This window comes from Diceros bicornis, chromosome 24 (assembly GCF_020826845.1).
Source record: "Diceros bicornis minor isolate mBicDic1 chromosome 24, mDicBic1.mat.cur, whole genome shotgun sequence".
NCBI classification, from domain to species: Eukaryota; Metazoa; Chordata; class Mammalia; order Perissodactyla; family Rhinocerotidae; genus Diceros; species Diceros bicornis.
In genome coordinates this window covers 19,026,594-19,050,364 of record NC_080763.1, presented here as the reverse complement: position 1 = coordinate 19,050,364, position 23,771 = coordinate 19,026,594, and the positions used below count along the sequence as shown (strand labels likewise).

General features: G+C 40.3%; 1 protein-coding gene across 1 annotated transcript; it reads left to right on the top strand.

Moving 5' to 3' along the window:
• Nucleotides 1-2,651: 2,651 nt before the first annotated feature.
• LOC131421261 (disintegrin and metalloproteinase domain-containing protein 20-like) lies at nucleotides 2,652-6,817 on the top strand. The gene has a single exon (XM_058567937.1). The coding sequence runs from the start codon at nucleotides 3,040-3,042 to the stop codon at nucleotides 5,239-5,241; it is 2,202 nt and encodes a 733-aa protein (XP_058423920.1). The 5' UTR covers nucleotides 2,652-3,039; the 3' UTR covers nucleotides 5,242-6,817.
• Nucleotides 6,818-23,771: the final 16,954 nt, after the last annotated feature.

The following is a 23,771-nucleotide window of genomic DNA, read 5'->3' as shown; positions in this document are numbered from 1 at the left end:
ATATGGGGTGGTAATTTAATTGATTGTGATGCCACTACCTGCCCATTCCCCACGGGACAGGAGTTCAGCAGTGTGTTAAAGCCATGGACATGGCCAAACCAATCCCAGAGTCCCATTTAGTCTGTCTCTCTTGGCAGCACCCTTGGTACCAATCCTGTATCTGTCAAGATCTAGTCCAGAAACGAGAAACCTACCAGGTGTAATTGTTATAGGGAATTCTTGACAAGGTGTTAGAGAACTGAAAAGATAGAAAGGGCACCTTGAGGTACACAGAGGTCTGAGTTGCCAGAAGGAGCTCCACGCTAAGAAGGGGGAGCAAAGGGAAGAGGTTGGGGTCATCATAACCTAGAAACTCTCATAGTGGTCCTTATCGATCTGGACCTGGACTCTAGAAGACAGGGCGTTGCCCAGCTGATGCTGGCAATTTAGAAACGCAGAAAAGGGAACTGTGCAGCTGAAAGCTGTACCTCTTCTAAGGTAAAGCTGAGCTGGTGCTGGTTCCTTGGGGACGTGGAAGAAGGTCCTCCAAACTGTGACTCTTGGAGAGAGAGGTGCCACACACGTGGGGCTTGTATCAAGGCGCTTTATGGTGTGGCTGGGAACATCTGAGAAAGGGATGCTGGCTGGTGTGGGTTGCTTAGGGTACTGGAGGATGGCTGTGTACATCTGGTTTTCAGACTTCTGAGGAGGGCGCAGTGTGCACTGGGTACTTGTGCCTTTGACAGGCCTTGATGGAGCTGGTCCTGGGACTGTGGTAACCAACTCTCACCACCAGAGCAAGGCACCATTGCTGGAGATTCACAAAAAGTAACAACAGGTAAATAGGTAGTAAAAAGTCCCTTGACCTCTCCTTTTGCCTTGTATTCTCCCTCTAGTACGCTTCTTGGCAAAACTCTTTAGGAAGCCAAATAGCAGTGGAGAAATACGATATGCAGATTCCCATCTCCAGCTTCATAGACAAAGTATAAATTTTACTTTTGGAGTTCAGAAAATAGTTGATAATTAGCATAAGAAGTGTCAGCAGAATGCTGCTGTAGCTTCTGTGGTGACAGGAAATAGCAGGTAACACTGATCTGAGTGACGTTCCCTGATATTTTCTACTTTATTGTGTTTCATTTAGTTGTGACCCACTGAATCGATTTCATGATGCTGTGTGGTTTGTGACCCAAGTTTGAGAAACAATGGATTGGGCCGTGACTGAGAGAGAGTGGAGATATGGTGAGATAAGGGTTTTGAGGAGTTTGAATTAGCTGCTGGAAACAGAAGAAAGAATTGACGACTGATGCAGAGGAAGGTTCTCACGCTGCTTGAAGTGCCAGTTATATTAGAAGGGAGGGCTTTGGAGTGACACCAGTCACATGATTACTGGTAAAGCCATGTTCCTTCAGGGCTTGTCTTTGGAGTAGTGCAATGGTGGCAAAGCCTGGTGTGTCTCAAAGATTCTTGGCAGTGGACTTTTCTGTTTCTACCACATCATATTTCTGACAAAGCTTAATACAGGTTATTTTACTCTTTATGATGCTTTATCTTCATTAATCCTCTTACAGCTCATGCACTCCTATCTTAATATCCCCACATCTGCAGCAAATACCAAGCATATCCTGAAGAGACTTGGATAAGAAACCTAGTAATTAGGATTTCACCTCTATCAGAGATGCTTTCCCTAAGAGGGTCATCTAGTATTCTTGGTCTCCAGTAGCCATCCATTAGTTCTGCAGAAGTATCCAGATGTAGACATGTGTTCTTGATATCAGAATGCCGAGGCTATGTCTCATGCTCTATACTGCTGATCCCATTTGTGTTCTTATTTAGAAGATTCAGGCCACCACTGTGTGTGTAAATCGTCTCCAGATTTGTTTTAACTTTTGCTTTCAAATATTAAGCAAATTATTGTTACTTTTAACTGAAAGTCAGCAAATAAGCAAAATTAGCTTTTATGTGAGCTAAACTTTTTATTTTCAGCAGGAATGATGTAAGTCCACTCGAATTATGGTCTTCTGAATATTTTATGGTCTTCTGAATATTTTAATGTACTGACTCTAGGTTTAAACTCCTCAATCCAGCTTTCTCTAGAGAATTCAGCTAACTCACCCGCCATGTGAAAAACAGAATAGAGTCTATATTTACACAACCAAGATGAGTCTCTTATGATTGAGAACATGATGCAGCTGGTCTGGGTGGAGAGCAGGCTACTGCCTCCGTGCTGTGATTGGAGGCAGTTGGGCTCTTTGCCTTGCCCCAGAATAGCAGCCCCGCTCCCTGCTACCCCATCAGTGTGGCTGCCTTCCTTTGACTGTCCAGGGCTTTTCTGCAGGTAAAAATTTGTCTTGATTGGAGGGGGTCTCCAAAAGTAATGAGTACATTAAATGGGGCTTACTTTGACTGCTCACTTCAAACAGAATAGGGGCTAGAGAAGTTGTCTGTAGAAGAAAAGGGGAGATTGAACAAATGATCTGAATAAAGGGACAAAAAATGGTGGGTTTTGGATGGATTATCCACATGCTTGCTGAAGATAGCAGGGTACCAGTAGATTTTTAGCTGGAGGCAAAATTTGGGAGTCGGATGTCACCTTTTTTAATATGGAAAATTTCATGCCCGTTTACATGTTAAGAGAACAGTATGTAATGAATCCTTTATGTATCCACCATCCAGGTTCAACACTTATCCACCTGTGACGAATCTCCTTCATCTAGCTCTTCCCCTAGAAACCTGCCCTTCCCCATTCCCTCCCCTTACCTATATATAAGAAGAGACAATCTCATGTTTCATAGATTCAAGCCTTGTCCCAACTAAAGAATCACTTTTACTTAGTTTCTTCTTTCTCTCTCTCCCACCCTCCCTCTGCTACCCACCCACCCTAGCTCTTCTTTCTATTTTCACTTTCAGCACTGCAGCTCTGATGATCCAGCCCTGCTAGGACACAGATCCATAAAGGTCAGCCCCACACCCTGAGCAGCTCAGAGGGAGGAGCCAGACCAGCAGTGCCTCAAGCCCTGCTTTTCTGCTCTGGACAGATGGCTCCATAACGACAGCTCCATAATGGCAGTGGGTGAGACCCTGGTGCACATCAGGGTCACTCTTCTGCTGCTCTGGTTTAGGGTGTCTGTGTTCATTTCTGGACACTCTCAGTCCAGGCCCTCCCAGCACCACTTCTCCCCAGAATTGGTGATCCCCTTGAAGGTGACTGGCAGCAGCAGAGGTGCAGAGGCTCCTGGCTGGCTCTACTACAGCCTGCGGTTTGGGGGCCAGAGACACATTGTCTACTTGAAGGTCAAGAAGCTCTTGGTTTCCAGACATCTGCCGGTGTTCACCTACACAGACCAGGGTGCCCTCCACCAGGATCAGCCTTTTGTTCCTGATGACTGCTACTATCATGGTTATGTGGAGGGGGTCCCCGAGTCCCTGGTTGCCCTCAGTACCTGTTCTGGGGGCTTTCGAGGAATGCTACAGATAAATGACCTTGCTTATGAAATCGAGCCAATTAGGTTTTCTGCCACATTTGAACACCTGGTCTACAAGATAGACAACGATGATACACACTTCCCACCCATGAGATGTGGGTTAACAGAAGAGGAAATAGCACGCCAATTGAAGATGCAAGAGTCGTATAATTCCACTCTGATGCAAAGTTCTTATACAGGCTGGTGGACTCACTTGCGGTTTCTTGAGCTGGTAGTGGTCGTAGACCATCTTCGATACGTTCACTCTGAAAGTAATGTGTCAGTAGTGCAGTACGAAATATTTAATGTCGTCAATATAATGGATATCCTCTATCGACCTCTCGAGCTTGATGTAATTTTGACTGGGATGGAGATCTGGAATGAACGAAACCCAGTTGCCACAGATGACATAGATAAGCTTGTGATCGATTTTGCTGTTTGGAAGTCTTTTCAACTTGAGGCCCGACTGCCACATGATGCTGCCCATCTTTTCATAAAAAAATCATTTGGCATAAAGCTTGGTGTTGCCTACGTTGGAGGAATATGCCAGAGTCCTTTTAATTCTGGAGTTGATGTTTTCGAAGATGAAAGTCTGTTTTCTTTTGCACTTGTTGTGTCCCATGAGCTTGGTCATAATTTGGGTATGGAGCATGATGATCAATGGTGTGTGTGTGCACTTCAGTGGTGCATAATGTATCCCTCCAGACAGGTTACAAATAAATTCAGCAACTGCAGTTATGCCCAGTACTGGGACAATACTTTCCGCACTGGATTATGTATTCACCCTCCTCCACGTCCAGGGAATATCTTTAGGGTGAAGTTTTGTGGGAACCTAGTGGTTGAAGAAGGAGAGGAGTGTGACTGTGGAACCACACACCAGTGTGTAAATGATCCCTGTTGTCTACTGAACTGCACTCTGAAGTCTGGAGCTGCTTGTGCTTTTGGGCTTTGTTGCAAAGACTGCAAGATGATGCCATCAGGGACTTTGTGCCGACAACAGATCGGTGAATGTGACCTTCCAGAGTGGTGCAATGGGACATCCCATCAGTGCCCAGACGACGTATATGTGCAGGATGGGATTCCCTGTAGTGACAGTGCCTACTGCTATCAAAAGAGCTGTAATAACCATAACGGACAGTGCAGGGAGATTTTTGGTAAAGATGCAAGGAGTGCATCTCAGAATTGCTACCAGGAAATCAACACCCAAGGAAATCGATTTGGTCACTGTGATATAAAAGGCACAGTATACGTAAAATGTAATCCCTCTGATATCCTGTGTGGCAGAATTCAATGTGAAAATGTGGGAGTAATTCCTAAACTGATAGGACATTCTACAGTGCATCAGGTTCACTTCAATAACACCACTTGCTGGGGCACCGATTATCATTTAGGGATGTCCATACCTGATATTGGTCAAGTGAAAGATGGCACAGTGTGTGGTCCAGAAAAGATGTGCATCCGCAAGCAGTGTGTCGATATGGTTTTTCCTTCCCATGACTGTAAGCCTGAGACCTGCAGCATGAAGGGAGTCTGCAATAATAAACAGCACTGCCACTGCAACCGTGGATGGGCACCTCCGTACTGCGAGCACAAAGGCAATGGAGGCAGTGATGATAGCGGCCCACCTCCTAAGTACCAGATGGAAGAGTTAGAAGTGCAGGATAAGGTGGGTTACCTGTCAGTATTGTGGCTTATTCCTTTGATTCTTTTAATTTTATTTTGCTGCCTTGTGCTTTATAAGAAACACACAAAAGAGGAGGAGGGGGAAGAGGAAGAAGAGGAGAGGGAGGAAGATGAGTAAATCAAGAAGAAAAGGAAGACAAGCCTCCTTCGTTAAAAATATCTCTAGTTTTTCTTTTAATAGTAGAGAAACATTAGGGCATGTCTGACTGTTTAAAGAAAACTTTAAGGATCCCTCTGGCCAGGATCATAAACATTCATATTACACCAAAGGATTCCTAGGATGCTCTCACTTACTCTTCGGTGTTTAAAGCAATATTAAAAGTGCATTTTTTCTGGAAGCTGTCTCTTTATTTTTCCTGAGCAAAGACACTTTTTTAAAAATTGGATTACAGTTGGCATACAATATTATGTTAGTTTCAGGCATACAACATAGCGATTTGACATTCATGTACTTTACAAAGTGATCCCCATGATAGGTCTAGTAACCATGTGTCACCATACGGAGTTATTACAATAATATCGACTCTATTCCCTATGCTGTACATGACATCCCCGTAACATTTCAAGTTGGAGGTTTGTACCTCTTAATCCCCTCAGCTATTTTTCCCATCTCCACACTCCCCTCCCCTTTGGTGACTACCAGTTTGCTCTTTGTATCTGTGAGTTTGTTTTGTTTTATTTGTTCCTTTGTTTTCTTTTTTAGATTCCACATATAAGTGAAATCATATGGTATTTGTCTTTTTCTGTCTGGCCTATTTCACTTAGCATAGGTCCATCCATGTTGTCGCAAATGGCAATATTTCATTCCTTTTTATGGCTGAGTAATATTCCATTGTATATGTATACCACGTCATCTTTATCCGTTCATCTGTCGATGGAAACTTAGGTTGCTTCCATGTTTTAGTTCTTGTAAGTAATGCTGCAGTGAACATAGGGGTGCATATATCTTTTCGAAGTAGTATTTTCATTTTTTTTTGGATAAATCCCCAGAAGTGGAATTGCTGGATCATGTGATAGGCCTGTTTTAAATTTTTTTGAGGAACCTCCATACGGGTTTTCCGTAGTGGCCTCACCAGTCAGTGTACATTCCCCTCAACGGTGCAGGAGGGTTTGCTTTTCTCTATATCCTCACCAACAGCTGTTATTTGTTGTCTTTTTGATAATAGCCATTCTGACAGGTGTTAGGTGATAGCTCATTGTGATTTTGATTTGCATTTCTCTGATGATCAGTGATGTTGAGAATCTTTTCACGTGTCTGTTGGCCATCTGTATGTCTTCTTTGGTAAAACGTCTATTCAGATCTTCTGCCCATTTTTTAGATCAGATTTTTTTTTATATTGAGTTGTCTGAATTCTTTATATAGTTTGGATATTGAACTCTCATTGGATATATCATTTCAAATATCTTCCCCCATTCAGTAGGTTGCCTTTGCATTTTGTTGATGGTTTCTTTCACTGTGCAAAAGCTTTGTAGTTTGATGAAGTCCCATTTGTTTATTTTTGCTTTTGTTGCCCTTGTCTGAGAAGACATATCCAAAACTATGCTGCTAAGACTGATATCAAAGAGTTTACTGCCTATGTTTTCTTCTAGGAGTTTTATGATTTCCGATGTGACATATGAGTCTTTAATCTATTTTGTGTTAATTTTTGTATGTGGTGTTAAGAAAGTGGTCCAGTTTCATTCTTTTGCATGTAGCTCTCCAATTTTCACAACACCATTTATTGAAGAGACTGTCTTTTCCCCATTGTGTATTCTTGCCTCCTTTCTAATAGATAATTTACCATAGAATTGTGGGTTTATTTCTGTGTTCTCTATTCTATCATTGATCTTCGTGTCTGTTTTTGTGCTGGTCCCATACTATTTTGATTACTGTTGCTTTGTAGTATAGTTTGAAACCAGGAAACCTGATACCTCCAGCTTTGTTCTTTTTCAAGATTGCTTTGGCTATTTGAGGTCTTTTGCAGTTCCGTACATGTTTTAGGATTACGTGTTCTAGTTCTATGAAAAATGCCATTGGAATTTTGATAGGGATTGCATTGAATCTGTAGATTGCTTTGGGTAGTATGGACATTTAAAAAATATTAATTTTTCCAATCCATGAGCACAGTATGTCTTTGCATTTATTTGTGTCTTCAGTTTCTTTCATCAGTGTCTTAGAGTTTTCAGAGTACAGGTGTTTCACCTCCCTGGTTACGTTTATTCTTAGATATTTTATTCTTTTTGATGCAAGTGTAAATGGGATTGTTTTCTTTTTTTTTTTTAGGTGCTACAGTCTTTTTGTGTGTGTGTATGTGAGGAAGATCAGCCCTGAGCTAACATCCATGCCAATCCTCCTCTTTTTGCTGAGAAAGACCTGCCCTGAGCTAACATCTGTTGCCAATCCACCTCCTTTATTTTCCCTTTTTCTCCCCAAGGCCCCAGTAGATAGTTGTATCTCATAGTTGTACCTCCTTCTAGTTGCCGTATGTGGGATGCCGCCTCAGCATGGCCAGACAAGCGGTGCATCGGTGCGCGCTGGGATCCGAACCTGGGCCGCCAGTAGCAGAGCGCACGCACTTAACTGCTAAGCCACGGGGCTGGCCCCTGGGATTGTTTTCTTAATTTCTCTTTCTGATAGTTCGTTGTTCGTGTATAGGAATGCAGCGGATTTCTGTATATTGATTTTGTGTCCTACAACTTGACTGAATTCATTTATTAGTTCTAATATTTTTTTGGTGTAGTCCTAGGGTTTTCTCTATATAGTATCATGTCATCTGCAAATAGTGACAGTTTTACTTCTTTCTTTGCAATTTCGATGCCTGTTATTTCTTTTTCTTGTCTGATTGCTGTAGCTAAGACAATGCTATGTTGAATAAAAGTGGCGAGAGTGGGCATCCTTGTCTTGTTTCTGATCTTAGAGGAAAAGTTTTCAGCTTTTCACTGTTGAGTAGGATGTTAGCTGTGGGTTTGTCATATGTGGGTAGGATGTTAGCTGTGGGTTTGTCATATGCGGGTTTGCCTTTATTATGTTGAGGTATGTTCCCTCTATACCCACTTTGTTGAGAGTTTTTATCATAAATGGATGTTGAATTTTGTCACATGCTTTTTCTGCATCTATTGAGATGATTTTTTTCCTTTGTTTTGTTAATGTGGTGTATCATGTTGATTGATTTGTGGATATTGAACCCTTCTTGCATTCTTGGGATAAATTCCACTTGATCATGGTGTATGATCCTTTTAATGTATTGTTGAATTTTATGTGCTAATATTTTGTTGAAATTTTTGCATCTGTGTTCACCAGGGATATTAGCCCGTAATTTTCTTTTTTTGTAGTATCTTTGTCTGCTTCAGGTATCATGGTAATGTGGGCCTCATAGAAAGAGTTTGGAAGTGTTCTTTCCTCTTCAATTTTTTGGCATAGTTTGAGAAGGATAGGTATTAATGCTTTAAATATTTGGTAGAATTGACCTGTGAAACCATCTGGTCCTGGATTTTTGTTTGTTGGGAGTGTTTTTTGTGTGTGTGTGAGGAAGATTAGCCCTGAGTTAACATCTGTTGCCAATCCTTCTCTTTTTGCTGTGGAAGATTGGCCCTGGGCTAACATCTGTGCCCATCTTCCTCTACTTTATATGTGGGACGCCTGCCACAGCATGGCTTGATAAGCAGTGCATATGTCCGCGCCTGGGATCCGAACCCGTGAACCACTGGCCGCCAAGGTGAAGTGTGTGGACTTAACCACTATGCCACTGGGCCAGCCCCAATGGAGATTTTGATTTTTGATTCAATTTTATTATTAGTAATCAGTCTGTTCAGATTTTCTATTTATTCCTGACTCAGTCTTGGGAAATTGTGTGTTTCTAGGAATTTATCAATTTCTTCTAGGTTGTCCAATTTGTTGGCGTATAATTGGTCGTGGTTATTTCTTATGATCCTTTGTGTTTCTGTAGTGTCAGTTGTAACTTCTCCTCTTTCATTTTTGATTTTATTTATTTGGACCCTCTCTCTCTCTCTCTCTTGTTTTTTTTTGGTGAGTCAGGCTAAAGATTTATCAATTTTGTTATGTTTTTGAGGAAGCAGCTCTTTGTTTTGTTGATCTTTTCTATTTTTTTTTTAAGCCTCTAATGTTTTATTTCTACTCTGATCTTTATTTCCTTCCTTCTGCTAACTTTGGGCTTTGTTTGACCTTCTTTTTCTACTTCCTTTAGGTGTAAGGTTAGGTTGTTTATTTGAGATTTTTCTTCTTTCCTGAGGTAGGCCTCTATCACTATAAACTTCCTTCTTAGAACTGCCTTTGCTGCATCCCATAGATTTTGAAACATTTTGTTTCTGTTTTCACTTGTCTCAAGGTATTTTTTGATTTCCTCTTTGATTTCTTTATTGACTCCTTGGTTGTTTAGTAGCATGTTGTTTAACCTCCATATTTTTGTGTTTTTTCCAGTTTTCTTCTTGTAATTGATTTCTAGTTTCTTATTGTGGTCGGAAAAGATGCTTACACAATTTCAGTCTTCTTAAGTTTATTGAGACCTGTTTTGTGGCCCAACATGTCCTCTATCCTGGAGAATGTTTCATGTGCACTTGAAAAGAATATGTATTCTGCTGTTTTGGGATGAATGTTCTGTATATATTGTTCTCTATATTTCTATGAAGCCCATCTGGTTTAATGTGTTGTTTAAGGCCAATTGTTTCCTTATTGGTTTTCTGTCTGGATAATCTATCCATTGATGTAAATAGAGTGTTCAAGTGCCCTACTATTAACATATTACTGTAGATTTCTTCCTTTATTTGTGTGAGTATTTGCTTTCTGTATTCAGGTGCTTCTATGTTGGGTGCATAAATATTCACAGATATTATATCCTCTTGTTGGATTGATCCCTTTATCATTATGTAATGCCTTTCTTAGTCTCTTGTTACAGTCTTTTTTTTAAAGTTTATTTTGTCTGATATAAATATTGCTAACTCAGCTTTCTTCTCATTTCCATTTGCATGGAATATCTTTTTTCATCCCTTCACTTTCAGTCTGAATGTGTCTTTAGATCTGAAGTGAGTGTCTTGTAGGCAGCATATGTATGGTCTTGTTTTTAATCTATTCAGTCCCCCTTTGTCTTTTGATTGGAGCATTGAGTCCATTTACATTTGAAGTAGTTATTTATAGGTATGTATTTATTGCCATTTTGTTAATTGTTTTCTGGTTGTTTTTGTAGTTCTCTGTTCCTGTCTTCTCTTGCTCTCTTCCCTTGTGATCTGATGAATTTCTGTAGTGGTATGTTTGTATTCCTTTCTCTTTATTTTTTGTGTGCCTATTATAGGTTTTTGGTTTGTTGTTACCATGAGGTTCATATATAGCTGTCTATTTTAAGTTGATGGTCACTTAAGTTCGAGTGCATTCTAAAAGTACTACATTTTTACCCCCCTCCATGTTTTATGTTTTTGACATCGTATTTTACATCTTTTAATTTTGTGTATCCTTAACTGATTATTGTAGATAAGATGATTTTTAGTACTTTTGTCTTTTAACCTTCATACTAGCTATATAGGTGGTTGATCTACTACCTTTAGTATATGTTTGCCTTTACTAATGTGATCTTTTCTTTCATAATTTTCTTATTTCTAGTTATGGCCTCTACTTTTCTGTTTAAAGAAGTCTCTTTAACATTTCTTGTAAGACCGGTTTGGTGGTGATGGACTCCTTAAGCTTTTGCTCATCTGGGAAATTCTTTCTTTCTCCTTCAATTCTGAATGTTAACCTTGCCAAGTAAGAGAATTCTTGTCTGCAAGTCTTTTCCTTTCAGCACTTTGCATGTATCATGCCACTCCCTTCTGGCTTGTAAAATTTCTGCTAAAAAAATCAACTAATAGTCTTATGGGGTTCCCTTGTATATAATTAGTTGTTTTTTTCTTGCTGCATGTAAGATTCTCTCTTTAACTTTTGATGTTTTATTTATGATGTGTCTTGGTACAAGTCTCTTTGGGTTCATCTTATTTGGGACTCTCTGTGCTTCCTGGACTTGGATGTCTGTTTCCTTGGCCCAAATTAAAATTTTTAGCCATTATTTCCTCAAAAAGGTTTTCTGTCCCTTTCTCTCACTCTCCTTCTGGGACCCCTTTATTTTTATTTTTATTTTTTTTTATTTTTGTGAGGAGATTAGCCCTGTGCTAACGTCTGCCAATCCTCTTCTGTTTTTTTTATTTGCTGAGGAATACTGGCCTTGGGCTAACATCCGAGCCCATCTTCCTCCACTTTATGTGGGACACCGCCACAGCATGGCTTGCCTGCCTGCACCACCAGGCCAGCCCCTGGGACCCTTTTAATGGTAATGTTAGTATGCTTCATGTTGTCCCAGAGATCCCTTAAACTATCTGTGCTTTTTTAAATTCTTTTTTCTTTCTGTTGTTGTGATTGGGTGATTTCCCTCACCCTGTTTTCCAGATGGCTGATCCATTCTTCTGCGTCATGTAATCTGCTATTGATTCCCTCTAGTGTATTTCAAATTTCAGTTATTGTATTCTTCAGCTCTGGTTGGTTCTTTTTTGTATTTTCTATCTCTTTGTTGAAGTTCTCACTGTGTTCATCCATCTGTTTCCTGAGTTCAGTGAGCATCTTTATGTCCATTACTTTGAATTCTTTATCTGGTAGATTGCTTATCTCCATTTTGTTTAGTTCTTTTTCTGAGGTTTTGTCTTGTTGTTGCATTTGGAATATATTCCTCTGTCTCTTCATTTGGCCTAACTCTTTGTCTTTCTATTGTTGGGAGAGAGGGAGACTCTCCCTCTACCCTTTTCCTTAAGGTTCTTATGGCTGGCCAAATAATTAACAAGACAGGCTAGCAGGAGAAAATAATACCAAGTTTAATACCATGTATACATGGGAGAAACTCAGAAATGAGCAACTAGTTCCTCTGTCTAAGCTGCTTGCTTAAGTATTGTAGCTAAAGACGAGGAAGGTGTTGGGTGTGGGTAGTGGTCTGGGACTTCAGAGGGCAAGAAGACAGTTCTTTTCAGGGTCATGTGTAGATAATGTGGTCAGGGAGAGAGAGAGTTTTTTGATAAAAGGGGCTTGGTGCCCCTCCCATTGTAACATCTACCTTACATTATCATTATAGCCATCATGATAGAAGATTTGTTCCAGGAAGGAGCCACCATGTCAAATTCTTTGGGAAGTTAGTGGGGGAGGTCAAATGTCCCTCAGAGAAAACAATCCAGGTAAAGAGATATATTTCAGGGTGGCCAAATCTTGATCTCCCACACTATTTATTAGGTAGATCTGTTATGACTCCCCGTCTTGAAGGAGTGGCCTTTTGTGGAATATATCCTGTGGGGCCCAGTAGCACAGGACGCCCTGGTCACCAGAGCCAGGTGCTCCAGTTGTGGCCTCTCTGTGGGCTACATGTGCCCTCTTGTTGTAGCTGGGCTTATGATTGCTACAGGCGTGATGGTGGGCACGAGTGGCCCTCAGGCTGGCTGGCTGTGAGGCTGGAATGCAATTGCTGTAGGTGTGCTGTGTGCAGGGCTGTCCCCCATCGTGGTTGTCGGTAAGGCCTGGCCGCAACTGCTTGGGGTGTGCTGGTGTGCGGGGGGCCCTGGGGCAGAAGCAGTTTTCTGGGGATGTCAGTCCCAGACGAGACAGCCCCCTGGGTTTGGCAGGACAGGAGCTACTTTGAGGTACTTCTGTCCCGGCCAAGGCCAGTGCCAGGTGTGGTGTGGTCAGAGCCGCTTTGGAGGCGCACAGGCTGAGGCCAGCAGGTTAGGCACGGTGGGTCTGCAGGGGAACACCGGGGTGGGGCAAGGAGTGCTAGCAAGGTAGATGGAGAGTGTCAGAAATGGCACCCGCTATCGCTGGGCCTGCTAGGTAGGAGGAGAGTAAAATAAATGGCACCCACTAGTGCTTCCGTACCCAGAGAAAGTTTCAACAGATCCCTGTCCCACCAGCACACACCCAAAATTAGTCAGTGAATCTCCTTCACATATGATACAGGCACTTTTCAAATTGCTGCCTCTGCACTGAGACTTGGAGTGAGTGAGTTTGTGCACACATCCTTTAAGAGTGGAGTCTTTCCTACAGCCCTTCAGCTCTCACAGACATAAGCCCTGCTGGTTTTCAAAGCCAGACGTTATGGGGGTTCATCTTCCCGGTTCAGGTCCCTTGGTCTGGGGAGCCCCTTGTGGGGCTTGGACCCCTTGCTCCTCAGGGAGGACCTCTGCGGTTGTGATATCCCTCGCACTGTGGGTCACCGCATGGGGGTGTGGGTCCTGACTAGGCTATGTCTTCGCCCCTCCTGCCCGACCTGATGTGGCTTTTTCTTTATATCCTTCCTTGTGGAAAATCTGTTCTGCTTGTCTTCAGGTCGTTCTCAGAGACAGTTTTTTTGTGTGTAGTCGTAGTTTTGGTGTGTTCATGGGCAGAGGTGAGCTCACGATCTTCCTACTCCGCCATCTTGATCTGCCCTCACAAAGACACATTTTTAAGCTGATGTCTATCAGTTCTAAACCTCCTTCCACCTTTCTACTCTAAGATGTAATGTCCGGGATGTGTCACTACATACACTGTTTCTGTTTGGCCAACTCTCTTCCAGGTAACTGTGCCAAAAGGGTGCAGTAGAAGTAGCCCGGAATGATGGATGTGTGGTAAAACATACTCTCACTGTCATTTTGGTTGGGGCCATTCACTGTGGTAGCCATGTTTGGTTTTGGATTCCAGTTTTGTTGGCTCTCTTAAAACCACCCTCATTCTTCCTTAGAAGTACCGGCACCAGCTGGCCACTGACACCCGCAGAGATCCTAGTTGCAGTTAGGGTTAGCAGGTAGGTTGTCCTCCTCTGAGTTCCTGAAGCACCAGCAGCAGGTGGTCACTTGCCCTCCTTAGAGGTCTCGGTCCCTGCTCTGCAGAAGAACTCTTTTAATTTATTTATTTTATTTTTTTTGTGTGTGTGTGAGGAAGATCAGCCTTGAGCTAACATCCATGCCAATCCTCCTCTTTTTGCTGAGGAAGACCGGCCATGAGCTAACATCTATTGCCAATCCTCCTGCTTTTTTTCCCTTTTTCTCCCCAAAGCTCCAGTAGATAGTTGTATCTCATAGTTGCACATCCTTCTAGTTGCTGTATGTGGGATGCCGCCTCAGCATGGTTGGACAAGCGGTGCATCGGTGCGCACCTGGGATCCGAACCCGGGCCGCCAGTAGCGGAGCTTGCACACTTTTAACCGCTAAGCCACAGTGCCGGCCCCCGGACCTCTTTTAATTTAGTACTCTAATAAACCCAGCCTCTTTCCTTTGTTCCCCTGGCCCCAGGACTGTTAGGCGCTTTCAGTAGTTACTTCACTGTGATAGTTTGACTTCTCCAGAAGCAGACATGGAATTGGAGTTTAGAGTGCAGGATGTTTATTAGGGATGAAGACCTGGAAAGGAAAGGGATCTGTGATGAAGCCAGTTTTGCAGACAGAGGAATTCATCTATTTAGCAGGCCTGAACAAACCCTGGCTAACGCGGACAAGCACTATGGAGTGATTATCTACTGTCAGAGTTTTCTCCCTTTGGACTGCAGTGCTGAGGTCTTCATACCCTCATTATGGTATGAAATGTAGTTGTTGGTGGTTCTGGACCTCTCCCTACACTGCTCGTTCCGTGTGATTGTTTCCTTGAAGTTATTAATAAAGTTTAATGAGGATAAGACCTCTGATTCTTGACAATACAGTTTTTTCTGTTTTCTCAAAAATATTTGGAAGAATTAACTGTCAAAATCCTTTGTGTATGTTTGCTTTCAAATTCAATCCTTTTAATAGAGGTAGAACTATTCAGTTTTTCTATTAATTGTGTCAGTTTTGGTGAATTGTCTTTTTCAAGGCATTTGTCCGTTTTTCTTATGTTTTTAAATTTATTGGCATAAAGTTGTTCATAATATCTTTTCATTTCCCTTTATATGTTTATAGGAACTGTAATTATATCTACTTATTTATTCCTGATACTGGCAATTTGTGTTTTTTCAACTTTGTTCTTGTCAGTTTTGCTAGATTTTTATCAAGTTTTTTATTCTTTTCAAGGAACCAGGTTTTCGCTTTGTTGATTTTTTTTTATTGTTTTGTACTCTTAATTTTTTCCTTTTTTTTCACTTTTACAGGTTTTATTAGCTGTTGTTTTTCTAACTTCTTAAGATTATAGATTTATTATTTTCATTGTTTCCAATTTTCTAATATACACCCTGAAAGCCAAAAATTTTTGTGTGTCGCTTTAGCTACCTCCTATAAGTTTTTTTCCTGTTGTATTTTCATTCATTAGCAGTTAGTCCAAAATATTTTCCATTAACATTTTGATTTCTTGTTTTAATCATGGGTTATTAGAAGTTGTTTTTTAAATTTTGAAGCACTTGGTTGTTTTTTATTCCTTTTAATGTATATATTTTAAATTCCACAGTAGTTAAGGAACTTACAGTGCAATTTTTATTCTTTAAAGTATGTTGAGTGTGTCAGTAGATAAACATCTATTTTGGTAAATATCTCATATGAATATGAAAAAATGTGTATTCCGTGTTTGTTGGGTGAATGTTTTTTGTGTGTCTAGGTTAATGTTACATTAATCTTCTATTTCTTTACTAATTTTTTTCCTGATATTTACTATTGTTTGCTGAGAAAAACGTGTTGTCTTCAACTAGATTTTGGATTTTTATATTTCTCCTTTTTGATTTCAGATTTTGTTTTATATATTTTGAAGGGGTTAATCTCCAAAATATATAAAGAACTGATGCTTCTCAACAACAAAAAAACTAACAACCCAATCAGATAAACTACTTCTGATTGGCATTAAAAATTGTATAGAGGAAAAAGCATTTTCTGAGAACTAGTTACATAGCAGATTCTGGGTATGTTGGGTTGTTTATCAAGTTACCATATCTGAAACACCAGATGTAATTACAGTCACCTCCTGGTTAAATTTACCATCATCCATAGGTATTTTGCATGATGCATCTACTTTGCATGTCAAGGGGAGGTGAATTAAATGTGGACTTGATGGGTATCATCACCCCTGTTTATTTAAAGTCTTTGATGGTGGCATGAATTCTTGCCATTTCCAAAACATGTATAGTCATTTGTCACTTAATGACAGGGATATGTTCTGACAAATGTGTCGTTAGGCAATTTTTTCATTGTGTGAACATAGAGTTGTACTTATACAAACCTAGATGGTATAGCCTACTACACATCTAGGCTGTATGGTACTAATCTTTTTTTTTAATTGAGGTTACATTGGTTTATAACATTATATAAATTTCAGGTGTACATCATTATATTTGGTACTAATCTTATGGGACCACCGTCATATATGCAGTCCGTTGTTGACTGAAATGTTGTTATGTGGCGCATGACTATGGTATTGCTCTTAGAAGATGGGGCATGCACATATGTGACCATTCCTACCAAAATAGACTCCACACGATGGGTCAAGGTGTTAATGAGGGATTTTTCCAATTGCTGAGCATGATTATTCCAATTGTGAATTCAGGAACTGTGGAGATACATCCAGGTAGGGTCTTCAGACCCATTGAGCCCAATGGGAAACAGCTTTGGGCCAAAACTCCATCTATTGCTTGAATGACCATAAGTCTCCCATTTGAATGGTAGACCACAGTGATCTTTTGTGCCCCAATAAATTAGGGTCAATTCAGACAAATATATAGTAATCCCTGAAATGTGTGGGTACTTCACTTTCCTCACGGCACCATCATTCTCAGTAATGGCCATAGGTCTTGGTGGGGAAGTAATGGCAGATTTTCAGTGTATACTTGAAGCTGTGCTGCAGGCTTATTCCTCAAATGGACCCAGCCTCCTGTTCAATCAAGGAGTCTTGGGTCTGTGAACTGGTCTAGTCTAGAAACTGGGTGAGAAGTTGTGACTGTCTACTTTGGTAGAGAGTTGTTTTATCCATCCAGTCTAGTATGTTCCCTGTTATATAACCAAGTAATGTTTTCATAGGCTGCCTCTTTTAATCAAGGATCATTATGAACTATTAGCCTTTCCTAAAGACTCCTAAGGCTCAAAACATTCTGGTTAGCACTGCATTCCTGCAGCCCATTATGGGAAATGCACCTGTTTTGTATTTGTGGTTTAAGTTCTGGCACATGGTTACTGCTACTCTGGGACCTGATTATTTCCTTTAGAATCAGGGAGCCCATCAGATCATCTCATCTCCATAAGTTTCTGCTCTGACTGGAGGGCCACAGTGATGTTTTGGGTCTTCTGGAATCAATGTTAGTTCAGAGCCAGTGTCCAGTAGTCTCTGAAAGGTAAGATTATTTCCTTTTCCCCAATGTACACTTACCCTGGTAAGAGGCCATAGGTCCCTCTGTGGAAGACTGGGAGAAAGATTAACTGTATACATTTTCTTTAGTGTATCAAGGTCCTTCCTCAAGGGGACCTGGCCTCTCATTCATTCAAGGGGTTCTGGGTCTGTAAACTGGCTCAATTCTGGAAATTGATTGAGGAGCTGTGACTCTGTTTTATGATTTGAATTAGACTTTATTCCTTTGACTTAGAACATTTCTGTTTATATAGATCAAGTAAGAATTTCTCTTTCACTTCCTTGAACATCATGATTAACTAGCCAACCCCATAGGTCTGCATAATTCGGACTATTCTGAATGCTGCTTTGGCTCTCCTATCTATTACGGTAACCACTCCTACCTTGTCTTTGGTGGTTGAGTGCTGCCACTCGTCCCCTGCCACCCTGGGAGCCATATATTCCCATTGCATTTAGGTTTTCCAATTAAGTGGCTATGGTTCCCACTCTAACGTCTGGCCTACAGAGAAGAGCCATCACGGAGCTCTTCAAGGATGCTGGGCTCCCCTCACAAATTTATTTCTCAAAATATTAGTGAAAGATATGGACTCTCCCAGTGTGGTGAGTAGGTCTTAAATGACAAATCCACTCTAGCTGTGCAGTCTTCCCAAGCCCCTGAATCCCTTCCTCTACATTAAACCAAAGGAGGTCAGGCACTTCCAGTTTGCTCACAGTGGGCATTCCTTTGGTCCATGGTTCAGCCAACCAACCAACAAAACTGGAGATTCTGGTTTTTTTAGTGAGGAGGCTATGGGAATTGGTAACCTTATATAGTTATGGGACAAACTGTTAGAGCCCTTTCAACTCCCCAAGCTGCAACATTAAATGCAAAATCTCTGCTTAGTGAGCCCATATCAATAAATTCAGCCTGACTCAACTTTATGTTCTTTTCACCATTATCCCACACTCTCAGTATCCATTCCCACACATGTTCCCCAGATGTCTGCTTGTATAAATTAGAAAACTCAAATAGTTCTTTTGGAGTGGAGTGCACCTCCTCCTGGCTCATACTTTGTACCTCACCTAGGGATCCACTGGGACTTGACTCTAGTTGTAGGTCTAGAAGTAAAGAGGGGTGGTGGGGTAGGTCCTCAGGAGAATCAGCATTGTCTGGCATGGCAGCTCTCTCAGGGGAAGCCATTACTGTTTCCTCAGGAAATGCAGGGTTAATCTCCTCAGGTGGAGATGAAGAGGCTGCTACCAGTAGGGGTGGGGAGGCCAATTCCACTGGGAGTAGGGAGCGCTCTTCCCCTGGCAAAGAAGACTCATCAGAATATAGGGGCTCAATGTCCCAAGCTTCATCAGGGTCTTTCTGTACTTCCCCATCCCAACGTACAGGATTTCATTCTTTCCCAATCAATGCCTTCACTTTAACAGTAGATACCCCGTGAGGCTGGGAGTTCAACTTGCGTTGTAGTTCAGCCAATGGCAGGATGAGGTTCTGCATTTGATTTTCACCAGTTTCAGCCCTGTGGCTACAGGAGATAAGGCTCTCCTTCAGAGCATACGTAGGAGCTCTTAAGTCATTTATAGGGTGTTTGAGCTGGGAATTCAAGTCCCTGAGTTCATCCTTTTCTTTCACCACTTTGTCTAGCAACCTTAGAGGCAGCCAACCAACATCATTATATCCCTTAGTTTTCTTAAAATGTTCAGAAGTATCATATACAGAGTCACTTATCTCCTGCTTCATATAGTGGTTGATTAGACGTATCCAATGCAGATATTTTGCATATCTCTATAGACAGTTCACCATGGACTGTTGGTGCTCTTTTTACCACTGGAAATAGAGTCATTAGAGTCTTTAAATTGTTTTTTTTTAATTTTTGTTTATTGCAGTAACATTGGTTTATAACGTATAAATTTCAGCTGTACATCGTTATACTTCTATTTCTGCATAGATTACATCATGTTCACCACCCAAATACTAATTACAATCCATCACCACACACATGTGCCGAATTATCCCTTTTGCCATCCTCCCTCCCCCCGTCCCCTCTGGTAACTACCAATCCAATCTCTGTCTCTATGTGTTTGTTTATTGTTGTTATTATCTACTACTTAATGAAGGAAATCATACGGTATTTGACCTTCTCCCTCTGAATTATTTCACTTTGCATAATACCCTCAATGTCCATCCATGTTGTCACAAATGGCTGGATTTCATCGTTTCTTATGGCTGAGTAGTATTCCATTGTGTGTATATACCACTTCTTCTTTATCCATTCCTCCCTTGATGGGCACTTAGGTTGCTTCCAAGTCTTGGCTATTGTGAATAACGCTGCAATGAACACAGGGGTGCATGTATCGTTACGCATTGGTGTTTTCAAGTTCTTTGGATAAATACCCAGCAGTGGAATAGCTGGATCATATGGTAGTTCTATCCTTGATTTTTTGAGGAATCTCCATACTGTTTTCCATAGTGGCTGCACCAAGTTTGCACTCCCACCAGCAGTGTATGAGAGTTCCCTTCTCTCCACATCCTCTCTAACACGTGTTCTTTCCTGTCTTGTTAATTATAGCCATTCTCACGGGCGTGAGGTGACATCTCATTGTAGTTTTGATTTGCATTTCCCTGATAGTTAATGATTTTGAACATCTTTTCATGTGTCTGTTGGCTATCCGTTTATCTTCTTTGGAGAAATGTCTGTTCAGGTCTTTTGCCCATTTTTTAAATGGGTTGTTGGTTTTGTTTGTTGTTTAGATGCATGAGTTCTTTATATATTTTGGAGATTAAGCCCTTATCAGATGTATGGTTTGCAAATATCTTCTCCCAGTTGTTACGTTGTCTTTTCTTCGTCTTGATGATTTGCTTTGCTGTGCAGAAGCTTTTTAGTTTGATGTAGTCCCATTTGTTTATTTTTTCTGTTGTTTCTCTTGCCCGGTCAGACATGGTGCTTGAAAATATGTTGCTAAGACCGATGTCGAAGAGCGTACTGCCTATGTTTTCTTCTAGAAGTTTCATAGTTTCAGGTCTTAATTCAAGTCTTTAATCCATTTGGAGTTAATTTTGTGTATGGTGCAAGGTAAAGGTCTACTTTCTTTTTTTTGCATATGGCTATCCAGTTTTTGCAACACCATTTGTTGAAGAGACTTTCTTTTCTCCATTGTATGTTCTTGGCTCCTTTGTCAAAGATTAGCTGTCCATAGATGTGTGGGTTTATTTCTGGGCTTTTGATTCTATTCCATTGATCTGTGTGTCTGTTTTGTGCCAGTACGATGCTGTTTTGGTTCCTATAGCTTTGTAGTATACTTTGAAATCAGGGAGTGTGATACCTCCAGCTTTGTTCTTTTTTCTCAGGATTCCTTTAGCTATTCGGGGTCTTTTGTTATTCCATATAAATTTTAGGATTCTTTGTTCTATTTCTGTGAAAAATGTTGTTGGAACTTTGATAGGGATTGCATTCAATCTACAGATTGCTTTAGGAAGTATGGACATCTTAACTATGTTAATTCTTCCAATCCAAGAGCATGGAATATCTTTCCATTTCTTTGTGTCTTCTTCAATTTCTTTCGGCAATGTTTTATAGTTTTCCATGTACAGCTCTTTCACCTCTTTGGTTATGTTTATTCCTAGGTATTTTATTCTTTTTGTTGCAATTGTAAATGGGATTGTATTCTTAATTTCTCTTTCCGCTACTTCGTTGTTGGTGTATAGAAATGCAACTGATTTTTGTATGTTGATTTTGTATCCTGCAACTTTACCATATTCGTTTATTACTTCTAAAAGTTTCTTTGGATGATTCTTTAGGGTTTTCTAGATATAAAATCATGTCATCCGCAAATAGTGAGAGTTTCACTTCTTCCTTTCCAATTTGGATCCCTTTTATTTCTTTTTCTTGCCTGACTGCTCTGGCTAGGACTTCCAGTCCTGTGTTAAATAGGAGTGGTGACAGTGGGCATCCTTGTCTGGATCCTGTTCTTAGAGGGATAGGTTTCAGTTTTTCACCATTGAGGATGATATTAGCTGTGGGTTTGTCATATATGGCCTTTATTATGTTGAGGTACTTCCCCTCTATAACCATTTTATTCAGAGTTTTTATCATAAATGGATGCCATATCTTGTCAAATGCTTTCTCTGTATCTATTGAGATGATCATGTGATTTTTATTCTTCATTTTATTAATGTGGTGTATTACGTTGATTGATTTGTGAATGTTGAACCACCCCTGCATACCTGGAATAAATACCACTTGATCGTGGTGTATAATCTTTTTAACGTATTGTTGTATGCGATTTGCTAGTATTTGGTTGAGGATTTTTGCATCGATGTTCACCAGTGATATTGGCCTGTAATTTTCTTTGTTTGTGTTGTCCTTGTCTGGTTTTGGTATCCAGGTAATGTTGGCTTCGTAGAATGAGTTAGGGAGCTTCCCCCACTCCTCAATTTTTTGGAAGAGTTTGAGAAGGATAGGTATTAAGTCTTCTTTGAATGTTTGGTAGAATTCAGCGGGGAAGCTGTCTGGTCCTGGACTTTTATTTTGGGGGAGGTTTTTGATTACTGTTTCAATCTCCTTACTGGTGTGTGGTCTATTCAAATTCTCTACTTCTTGATCCAGTTTTGGAAGGTTGTATGATTCTAAGAATTTATCCATTCCTTCCAGATTGTCGAATTGGTTGGCATGTAGCTTTTCATAGTATTCTCTCATAATCTTTTGTATTTCTGAAGTGTCTGTTGTAACTTCTCCTCTTTCATTTCTGATTTTACTTATTTGTGCCTTCTCTCTTTTTTTCTTGGTGAGTCTAGCTAAAGGTTTATCAATTTTGTTTATCTTTTCAAGGAACCAGCTCTTGGTTTTATTAATTTTTTCTATTATTTTTTTAGTCTTTATTTCATTTATTTCTGCTCTGGTTTTTATTTCCCTTCTTTTATTGATTTTGGGCTTTGTTTTTTCTTCTTTTTCCAGTTCCTTTAGGTGCATTGTTAGATTGTTTATTTGAGATTTTTCTTGTTTGTTGAGATAGGCCTGTATTGCCAAAACTTCCCTTCAGAACCACTTTAGCTCTATCCCATAAATTCTGGCATCTCGTATTTTCATTTTCATTTGTCTCCAGGTATTTTTTGATTTCTTCGTTGACCCTGTCGTTGTTCAGTAGCATTTTGTTTAATCTCCACGTATTTGTGGCTTTTCTGATTTTCTTCCTATAGTTGATTTCCAGTTTCATACCGTTGTGGTCAGAAAAGATTGTTGGTATTATTTCAGTCTTCTTAATTTATGGAGAGTTGTTTTTTGGCCTAATATGTGATCAATCCTGGAGAATGTTCCATGTGCATTTGAAAAGAACATGTATTCTTCGGTTTTTGGATGGAATGCTCTGTATATATCTACTAGGTCCATCTGTTCTAGTGTGTCATTTAAGGCCAATGTTTCCTTATTGATCTTCTGTTTGGATGATCTATCCATTGGTGTAAGTGGAGTGTTCAAGTCCCCTACTATTATTGTGTTACTGTCTATTTCTCTTTTTATGTCTGTTAATAATTGCTTTATATATTAGGTGCACCTACATTGGGTGTGTCGATATTTACAAGTGTTATATCCTCTTGTTGGATTTTTCCCTTGATCATTATGTAATGCCCTTCTTTGTCTCTTTTTACAGTTTTTGTTTTAAAGTCTATTTTGTCTGATATGAGTATTGCTACCCCAGCTTTCTTTTCATTGCCATTTGTGTGGAGTATCTTTTTCCATCCCTTCACTTTCAGTTTGTGAGTGTCTTTAGGTCTGAAGTGTGTCTCTTCTATGCAGCATATATATGAGTCTTGTTTTTTTATCCAGTCAGCCACCCTATGCCTTTTAATTGGAGTATTTAGTCCATTGACGTTTAAAGTAGCTATTGATAAATATGTACTTACTGCCATTTTTTAACTTTTTATTTTTTCTCAGTGTTTTAGTAGTCCTTCTCTATTCCTTTCTACTTCTATACAGAATTGATGTATAGTTTGACCTCTGTCTGAAAGCTCTACTCTTTAACTCCCCTCTTGCCTCATTTTATGTTTTTCATACATATCTAACCTCTTTTTTGTGCATTTGTATCCATTATCCTCTTATCATGGAAATAGATAATTTTTCCTATTTGTGGTCTTCTCTTTTCCCCTTAAATCAGTCCCTTTACCATTTTTTGTAGCACTGGTTTCTTGGTGACAAACTCCTTTAATTTTTGCTTGTCTGGGAAATTTTGCTCTCTTTCCATTTTGAATGATAACCTTGCTGGGTAGAGTATTCTTGGCTGTAAGTTTTTTCCTTTTAGCACTTTAAATATATCATGCCACTCTCTTCTAGCCTGTAAGGTTTCTGCTGAGATGTCAGCTGATAGCCTTATGGGGCTTCCTTTGTATGTATCTTGTCTTTC